Source organism: Mus caroli, unplaced genomic scaffold (genome assembly GCF_978045245.1).
Source record: "Mus caroli unplaced genomic scaffold, Mus_caroli_1 scaffold_19, whole genome shotgun sequence".
Lineage (NCBI taxonomy): Eukaryota > Metazoa > Chordata > Mammalia > Rodentia > Muridae > Mus > Mus caroli.
In genome coordinates, this window is record NW_028227274.1 from 9286094 (window position 1) to 9295849 (window position 9756).

Sequence of the window (9756 nt, forward strand, 5' to 3'; positions counted from 1 at the left end):
CATAGTATCTCTCGTTGATGATGAGACTGTGTAGTTACTAAAACGTTCAAAGAACATTTTAAGGCACTGTTTGAACATTTCCTACAAATGCATATGAGTGCTGCTAAAGACGTTTGCCCTGGAAGCTGGAGAGCTGGCTCAGAAGTTAATAGCACCCGCTGCTCCTGCAGAGGACCAGAGTTCAGTTCCTAGCAGCCTTGCATGTGAGGCAGCTCACAACTGCCGTAACTCCAGCTACAATGGCCTCCATGGGCCCTTCATTCATGTGTCATACACATTTACACAGAAACATACAAAGTTTAAAGAACAAAGATCTGAGGGGAAAAAAAAGATACTCACCCTTGGAATAATGTAGGGTAGGTAAATTTCAGGACAGACAGGACATACTGAAAAACAAATACCAGATTAATGGACATTATGAATGACACAGAAGTGATAAAGCAGATACTATTCCTATTGAAGGAGTATGAGTATGTTAAATATCTCAAGGGCTTCATTCCCCAAAATCATGAATGGCAAAAGAACGACCTTCCAAGTTAGCCTAAAGAGCAGCTCAGCTGAAGTAAGTTTATATTTTCACTTTGTTACTGTTTGCTTGTTTGTTAAGATAGGATCTTGTCTGTAGCCCAGGCTGGCCTAAAACTTGCTATGCAACCCAGGCTCCCGGTCATCCACTGGTCTTGGCCTCCTAAGTTGCCAGAATTACAGGTATGGGCCACCATACCCTAATTCAGTTTGTATTTATATTAATTCTTTCTTTTTAAATTCTTTGTTGTGTATAATCCATTGATATAATGTATGTGTACACATCCACCTGTGTGAGTGTGGGTGTGGGTGCAGGGACAGTCGTGCATGCAGGGGTTAGTTCGCCTCACCTTGCTTGTGATATGCTCTTGTTATCCACCATTGCACTTGCCAGGCCACCTAGCCCAGGAGCTCCCAGACAGCCCTCTTCTGCTCCCTATCTTGCCATAGGACACACACTACTACATCAGGCTTTTGAGTGGGTCCAGGGATCTGAATGCAGGTCCTCACACTTAAGAGGCAATCACGTTTACTTGAGTGTCTCCCCAATCAAATGTATAGAGCTTTATAATGGAGAAATTGTATTTTGTCTTTGGAGACATCTTTTTCTATTATGAACATTTTAAGTTTATTTATTTATTATGTATTTATTCATTCATTCATTCTTATCTAAAACCATTGAGTTCGAGGCCAGCCTGGTCTACAAAGTGAGTTCCAGGACAGCCAGAGCTACACAGAGAAACCTTGTCTCGAAAACAAAACAAAACTTTAAAAAAGAATTCTTTTAATTCTCCACATTATCTTAAAAAAAAAAAAAAAAAAAGACAGTTAAGCCAGGTACGGTGACACATGCCTTCAACCCCAGTGCTTGGGAGGCAGAGGCAGGTGCATCTTTGTGAGTTCAAGGCCAGCCTGGTCTACAAAGCTAGTTCCAGGCCAGCTGGAACTATCCTCTGAGACCTTTTCTCAAAAGAAAGAAAAGGGGAGGGGTGGGGAAAGGGAGGGAGGGAGCGAGTAATGAGGATGTTCATGGAGTCTCCTCCTCTGCCTACCCAAAGCTGTCCGTGAATAAGCTCCTAAGGACCACAACGATGGACTTGCTGCAGTCCATGTTTAGGATTTCCCCTTATGTACTTCCACTGGCATCCTTGGGATGCCCCACGCTACCTTTCCCTGATGCTTTTATTCTGAACTGGAGGAAGGATGAATTGAGACCTGGGCATGTCTTGGAACACCCATCATAACCTTCATTGTGATACCAAATAGTTACTCAATTTGTTGTGTGCTTAGCTTTGGTCTACAAAGGGAGGGAGATCTAAGAAGCTGAAGGCCAGGCAGAGATGGTGATACAGGTCAGCGGCCGAGCCTATCATGAGGTGCTAGGTTCAGCCCCTGAGTGCCACCAAATAAAACAAAACTCAGAGGCTCCCATCTCAATTTTGCCAAACAGTAAGAAAAGAAATCTATGGGCTGAAAAAAGGCTCAGAGGTTGAAAATACTTGCTTGAAAAAGACCAAGTTAAGGTTCTCTGCATCCACACTGGCTGGCTCACAGCTACCTTTAATACCTCAGACAGCTGTACTCACACGCAATTACCGCCCCCCCCCCCATGTAATTAGAAGTAAAATAAATACTTTTTAAAATCTATGACAAATTGAATGTTAGTTCTAATAATGCCACTGAGCTATGTGTAGTGGTGCTTGACTGAAATTCCAGCATCCCCATGAGGAGGCAGAAGGAAGATTCAGACCAGCCTGGACTACATAGCAAGGCCCAGTCTTAGGGGGTAAACAGCGCTGGTGAAACGGTTCACTGAGTAAAACCTGATGATCTGAGATCTGAACTGACTCTTGCAAGATGTCCTCTGCTCTGACCTCCACACGTGCCCCACAGTAGGTAGACCCACAACGAGAGAGAGAGAGAGAGAGAGAGAGAGAGAGAGAGAGAGAGAGAGAGAGAGAGAGAGAGAGAGAGAGAGAGAGAGACTGGAGTTGGAGAGATTGCTCAGCAGTTAAGAGCACTGGCTGCTCTTCCAGACAATCTTAACACATGGTGGCTCACAACCATCTGTAACTCCAGTTCCAGAGAAACTAATGCCTTCTGGTCTTTGCAGACACTGCACACATATGCTGCACAGACAAACTACTAGAAAAACAACCATACACATAAAATAAAAATAAATCTTAAACTCAAAGCAACTTCCCACTCCTATCAAAATATGACAGTTTCTGCCTCACCAAGATTTTAAACCACAAAAACAAACAAACAAGCAAACAAAAAACCTCCGGTATATTGGAAATGCTTGGAACGGAGATAAAGACTTAATGAATCCATCAATGAGGTAAGGGCTAAGAAATTCATCTTTCCACTGCTCTGAAACTTTGGGTCCTGGGGAAGAAACAAAAGGGGCAACTGCTTGTTTTCTGTTTATTTGCGTATATTTGTATTCATCTACTTGAGACAGGGTTTCAAGTACCCCAAGCTGGCCTCCAACTCTTGATGTAGCAGAGGATGACCTTGAACCCCGAGTCCTCCTACTTCCACTTCCCAAGGTCTGAGAGTTTAGGTGAGTGCCGTGGATGGAACCCTGGGCTTTGTGCTCGCAGTCAGGCCACGTCCCCAGCCTCCTCTATATGATCCTCCCAGTCCAAGACAAAGTTCCGGGAAGTGGACTCAGAGTGCTTCCTCTCATGGTCCGTTTCCTCGACATCCGCATCGAGACCAGCCAGCCCCGGGCAGCTTCTGGAACGCAGACCGCACGGCTCGCAGCCCACGCGCAGTCGCGCCCGCACGCCTGCTCACCTTGTTGGTGAGGTGAGAAGCCAGATAACAGGTGCAAAAGGTGAGGCCGAGCAGGGACCGCCTCACGTTCATCTGTCAGCTCTCCCGGCTTCCCGGGGACAGGATGCAGAGCCCAGCCAGCCACCTCGGTCTCCGCCGCCCTGACACGACACTCTGCTCAGCCAATCAGGGGGCCACTCGCCCGGGCGCCCGCCTCCTTAAAGGGGCCACACACTCGAGGGCTCCAAGCGTTTCTGCTGGAGGGGCGTCTTCTGGGTAGCAGGACCCGAGTCCTCTCTGGCTGCCAGTGGTAGGAAATGGTGGAAGAGAAAGTAAACACGTTACGGAAGATGCCATAGCCTTCCTTTATGGTTTGAAGAAAAATAGCCATAGCTATTGCTGAATGGCTGGATGAAAATGCCATAGGCTTTACCGAAGCCTGCACACACCCACTTTTTCCTGTAGTGTTGAGGACCATAACCCAGGTCCTCATGTTTTCATAAAAGGTGCTTTCCAAATTGAGCCCAGTCTAGATCGAAATCTTCAAACAGGATGAAATGTGAAGAAGTAAATCCAATGACATATGGATGGAATTTTAAGATGCCCTCACCATTTCAAAAGACTTCACAAAATATTTCCTTTTTAAGGGCGTGGTGGTGCATGGCCTTTAGTCCCAGCTTGTGGGAGACAGAGGCAGGCAGAGTCTGTGAGTCCAAGGCCTGCCTGGTCCACACACCTTGTTTCAGGTTAGCCAGGGCTACACAGTGAGACCCTATCTCGAAAAGAAAAAACAAAACAAAACACAAAGTGTGTGAAAAATCTATGCAACCAAAATATTTAAATTCATTGCCAGAAAATACTGGCCTTGATAAAGTTTTGATATTCCCTCTTTGTTTTGTTTTTTTCCCAAACTTTGTACACTGAAGCAATGGGTTCGTCAGGTTGGCTCCTACTTAATTGTCCCGGCTCATAGAACACCGAAGCAGATAGGGTGGAAATGGTGTATGGTTGAGCGAGAAGGGAAAGGTGAGATGACATGCTGGCTTCTGGACACGACAACTATCTGCACTCATGAGCCCACTGCAGCTATGGTTACCAACATACAACCTGCACAGGAAGATCAGGCCAACACGGGAATCGGTCAGTGCGGCAGCAAGCACCACCAAGTGGAATCTGGGGTTCCAGAGAAAAGAAGACAGAAAGGATATGAAAGTCTAAGCAGGGACAGAAGAGGTGCCTGGGAGGAATGGGAGAACAGTGGTGGACAGGGTCAAGTACACCTGTATACACATGAAACTTTAAAGGAATAAAATATCTTTAAAATTTATTCATATTTATGAGGTTTAATATCGAATGATGCTATTAAAAATGTGTAAAAATGTAGTATTGTCAATTTGACAGAATCTACAATCAATTGGGAGCTGGGTCTCTGGAAATGTCTGTGGGGATGATTTTGATTACACTAACTGAAGTGTGTTGCAGAATCACATTGTGAACCCCAAGATTGTGGTGTTTACTGAAAAAGCCTGTTTCTCGTTGTGGTGTGGCTCAGCCTTAGTGCACAGGTTTAGTCCCTCTGGCTGGAATACAGTTAACACCTTAATATACACCTCTAACCCTAAACAATGAAGGTAAAGTTAGTTATAGAAGGAAGCCCCTGTATTTGAAAGTGATGTGTAATTGAGTGTCAAACAAAGTGTTGAGACAGAGAAAGACTTGACAGAATAGGATAGGCCCTACTCTCACGAGAGCAGAAAGGAAGGGGCAGTTATTTGAGGAGGCAGTGCAGAGAGAGGAGAGAAGCACTCTCACTGGGACAGTCATAGACAGACAGGTTGCAGAGAGAGCCAGTCAGACACAGGTGAAGACAGAATGAGCCAGAGAATAAGGAGGAGCCTGAAGATTAGAACAGATTGCTAAAGTTAGTATGAGGTCAAGCAAAGTCAGTCAGAAACTGAAAAAAGCCAGTTTAAATCAGCCAGCATGGAGAAGAGTTTGAGCCACAGTAGCTGAGTTGATCAGCCAGCCAGAGTTCAGGAAGAGCTAATAACGGTGAGCTGATTCGGCTGTAAATCGTCTCAGAGGCTGAAGACATTCTAGGACTAGACAAAGTTGTATGGAGGCTAGAAGTTTCCAGGACTAGGTGAATGTTAGCAGAAAGCAGCAAACAAAGATACGTTTACAGAAGTGGGAGGTGCCACCCCATGTGAAGGCCCCATTCTTTTCCTGGGGTTCAGGACGGTTCATTGGCAGCGGTCTGTTTCTGCTGTGGACATGACATGCCCAGCTACTCCATGCTCCCGTTGCCTTGGCTTCTCCACCAGGAGCGGCTGGACCCCTAAATTGTGAGGCAGAGCCAACCTTTCTCCTTGTAATTGTTTTTATCAGTTGTGGGGACTAGGAATTCTTGCGCGCCCGACTCGCCAGCAAGAACGACCTGCAACAGGATCCTTCTGCACACGTTTATTGGGAGAGCTTGATTGCAGAGGCGAAGAGACCCCAAGCCCAGAACTGGTGCTGCTTATATAGGCCTAGGAGAGGCGTGTCTCACACCTGGATTGGTTATGCATGGGTTATGTTTACCACCTCATTTGCATGTCTACATCTGATTGGTTAAATTGTCTTTCATCTGATTGGTTAAATTGTCTCTCATCTGATTGGTAAATTCTCAAAACCTCATCTTGGCAAAAAAAACTTTACTGCCTATGTATGCGTGGTAGCTAGCGGTAGCCAGTCCCACCCTGCAACGGCACGTGTGGCTTCCCACAAGGGATCATCACTCAAACCATGAAAACTCTGATCTCAGTAAGCAAGGATAGTTTATTGATACACAATTTTAAAAATTCACGGGCTGGAGAGATGGCTCAGTGGGTAAGAGCACCCGACTGCTCTTCCAAAGGTCCGGAGTTCAAATCCCAGCAACCACATGGTGGCTCATAACCATCCGTAACAAGATCTGACTCCCTCTTCTGGAGTGTCTGAAACAGCTACAGTGTGCTTACATATAATAATAAATAAATAAATTTAAAAAAATTCACTAGCACTAGAAAAAAGAAATAATAAATAATAAAAGGAAAGCCAAGAATCAAGCAAGCTTCAAGTCCAGTCTGATCCAGACACTCACCACTACTGTCTCTGGGGACTGGGTATGGCTGAGGACTAGAATGAGGGCAGATTCAGGCTTTGTCTGAACACTTCTGATTTGGGCTTGCATTTCTACAGGCCTACTGGTGTGGATGATAACTTACCGTCACCAACTTTAGTTAGCTTGTTCATTTGTGTAACAAACTGCTGGGAAAAGCAACTTAAAGACTGATTTGGGCTCAGTTCTTCCTGGCTGAGTGGGCTTGACAGAGCAGAATGTGTCTGGAAGCAGAGAAGAAACAAGGCCTAGGCTCGGGAGCCTCTCCTTCCCTCCCCTTCCTTCCCAGCCCCAGCCTAGTGAGTAATGTTGCCTGTTCTCCCCTCCTTTTAGCTAACCTTCTCTAGAAACATACTTGTTACTGGTCTTTGGCCACTTTGTGGTTCTTTTTCCTTCCACCCTTCTCCACCCACTTTCCACCCCTTCAGCCTCTAACACTGGATAGGAGAGAAACAAGGATAGAAAGGGAAGGGGCGATGTTCCTTAGACCACTTACTGCCGATTTGGGTGGCAAGTTTCTTGAAATAAGTTTGTTATTCACAATCAGGCATCTAATTTCTTCTTCTATTGTTTCTTCTTTGCCCATGACTACTTAACAACAGCAACCAACCACCAGCTTACCTCTGCTGGGGTCATAGCATTTATATACCCTCTGAAAAGTCCACAGAATTCCAAATTTCATGCAATCACAGAAACTATCCGCTGCTGGCAAAATCACATCCCTGCTAGAGCACAAGGCAAATCATAGTCATCTTCCCCACACCCCACACCTGGGATTAAAACAAAAACATATGAACAGATTCTTATGATAGTTCTGTGTTTTTCGAAGAAACCAGAATTCCAACTTTCAGTTCTACTTGCATTTTAAAGGGACTGTGTATAATTCTGAATCTAGGTGAAAGGAATACACACACACACACACACACACACACACACAAACAACAATTAAGGGTCCTTCATATAGCTCAGTGGCACCTGCCACCAAGCCTGGCCTACATACACATGACTGTATGGCACATGTGAGTGCCACACCACAATAAACAAACAAATGAATGTATAAAATTGGTTATCTTTAGAATTATTTTATTCATATGAGTACACTGTTGCTGTCTTCAGACACACCAGAAGAGGGTATTGGATTCTATGAAAGTTGACTGTGAGCCACTATGTGGTTGCTGGAAATTGAACTCAGGACCTCTGGAAGAGCAGTCAGTGCTTTTAACCACTGTGCCATTTCTCCAATAAAAAAATTTTAAAACCTGTTAAATCAATAACAAAAAAGCCAAAGCCCTGCAGGGCAGTGGTGGTGAATGCCTTTGATCCTGGCACTCAGGAGGCAAAGGCAGGCAGAGTTCTGAGTCTGGGGCTATCCTGCTCTACAGAATGAGTTCCAGGACAGCCAGAGCTACACAGAGAAACCCTGTTTAGGTGAGAGGGGATAACAACAACAGGTCCAGGACCACTCTCACCTCATTTATTTTGTTCTGGGTGCTTCCGGACTGGAAACAGTGTGCCAAGCTGAGGGCATGAGGGTAAAAGTATTTAGCATACCAGAACAGACACGGGAAATATTTATTAAAGAAAATCCTGCAGGGCTGGACAGATGGTTCAGCAGTTGAAGCACTCCCTGTGCAAGCATGAGGTCTGGAGTCTAGATCTCCACCCACGTAAATGCCAGGTGGGCATGGTGGGCCACTGTAACTCCAGCTGTGGGAGGTAAGAGACAGAGGACTCCCTGGTGACTGACAAGAAACCTCAATACAACTGACAAGGCCACAAAAGCTCCCAGAGATAATGTGTGTTTTCCCAAATGAGGATGTTAAACACAACAAGTGAGCTAGGCTTGCTTAGGGCAGGATTTGTTATCCTCAAATCTCTCACACAGGCCACCTCATAACTTCGTTTGCAAAAGGAAACTCTGTATAAGAGAAATAAGTAAACCAGTTCAGATTTGTTTGTTACTTAGTTTTTAAACACTACTAAAAATTTCAAAGTTTGCCTAATTTTTAAACCTTGTGGGGAGATTCATTGTAAAGGTACCTAACAGCAACTGTCTTTCAAAAGCAAAACAGACTTAAATTCATTTCAACATTAAAATACCAAAGAGCCTTATTTATGTTTTCTTTGGAGACCAGAGAGTGTGCTGATCCCAAGTTCTGACACTAGAAATGTGTTGACTGTTTTCTCTCAGCTGAGCACCACTGGGCTCTTCAGCAGAGGGAAAGCAGAAGCTGCAGGAAGCCCTTACTTGTCATGCTTCCTTTGTTCCATAACTAAACAGGCACGACCCCATTCAAAGACTCCATTGCATCTTCAGGTCTAAATGCCTGATCCTTTGTCCTGGTTCTGTCAGTATCCCATGCTCCTCTCACTTTTACTTCGCTGTGGTTTCCTTTTATTCAAGAATATACTGCATTTGCTCATCCTAAACCTCTTACGTAATACACTACCAACATCTGTACCCCAACCCCAAACTAACATCTTGGAAATAAAAGAAAGATCCGAGTTGGAATATGCAGTCACCTGACAGAAACCTGTTAAAATACCTATGACTTGAAATTACACAGATGGCAACACATTCAAAACATGTGTCAAGGCAAGTCTCTGCAACCCTCCCTAACTGACTGTCAGGATAGGATTGCAGTGGGTAAGCCACTGCAATCACCCATCAGACAGCTGTCAGAAATATCTTTCTGGTATGCAAACTAGAAGCATCACACTCTGCTTTTAATGCCATCTCAGCTCTTGCTATTTCTTTTTTTTTGTCATAACAACCAACTCTGAGGTTTTTGTTTTTGTTTAATCTTAGCTCTTGTGATTTGATCCTAACAACCCCCACAAAGCTCATGTGTTAAAATGCTAGGCGGCCAGCTGGAGGGGCCATTTAATGTCCAAATTGAGTTACTTTCTTCTATGTACCTGTTTCATTTTCAGGAACGGATGGAATCTTCTCCTCAACATCATTTTTGAGATTAAAACCGGACTAGTGCTTGGATATAGTGATGTATAATCACTATATGCTTTTCCAGTCACTATATAAATTTCCCAATAAAATAATCACCAATTTTATTGCGCCGTCTTATTTTTCGCTCAGCATTATGCCACATATTCAGCAGCTTTTCTCATTCCACACCTGCCCTCAGATGACACTTAACCCAGTCGCAATCTGTATCACTATCACTTCCCCCTTTTAAATATGCCAGTTCTGCCGCCAGCGCCCCTTCCGCCAATCCGTCCGGGTTTCGAATTACCCCGGGAAATAATGATCAGAGACAGCCTGGCTTGAGCATTCGGAGGCCACACTGGTT

The 9756-nt window shown here is 44.6% G+C and overlaps 1 protein-coding gene across 7 annotated transcripts in view; it reads right to left on the bottom strand.

The window, feature by feature from the left end:
- The window catches only part of Slc35d4 (solute carrier family 35 member D4), a 139853-nt gene extending 136370 nt beyond the window's left edge, over positions 1-3483 (bottom strand). For all 7 annotated transcript variants that reach the window (XM_085833709.1, XM_085833712.1, XM_085833708.1 and 4 more), the window contains exons 1-2: positions 3328-3483; positions 340-386 (exon numbers count right to left, since the gene is read on the bottom strand). In XM_085833709.1, the coding sequence (XP_085689835.1) occupies positions 340-386; positions 3328-3399 (119 nt within the window). In that variant the 5' untranslated portion in view covers positions 3400-3483. The remainder of the gene's footprint in view (positions 1-339; positions 387-3327) is intronic.
- Positions 3484-9756: the final 6273 nt, after the last annotated feature.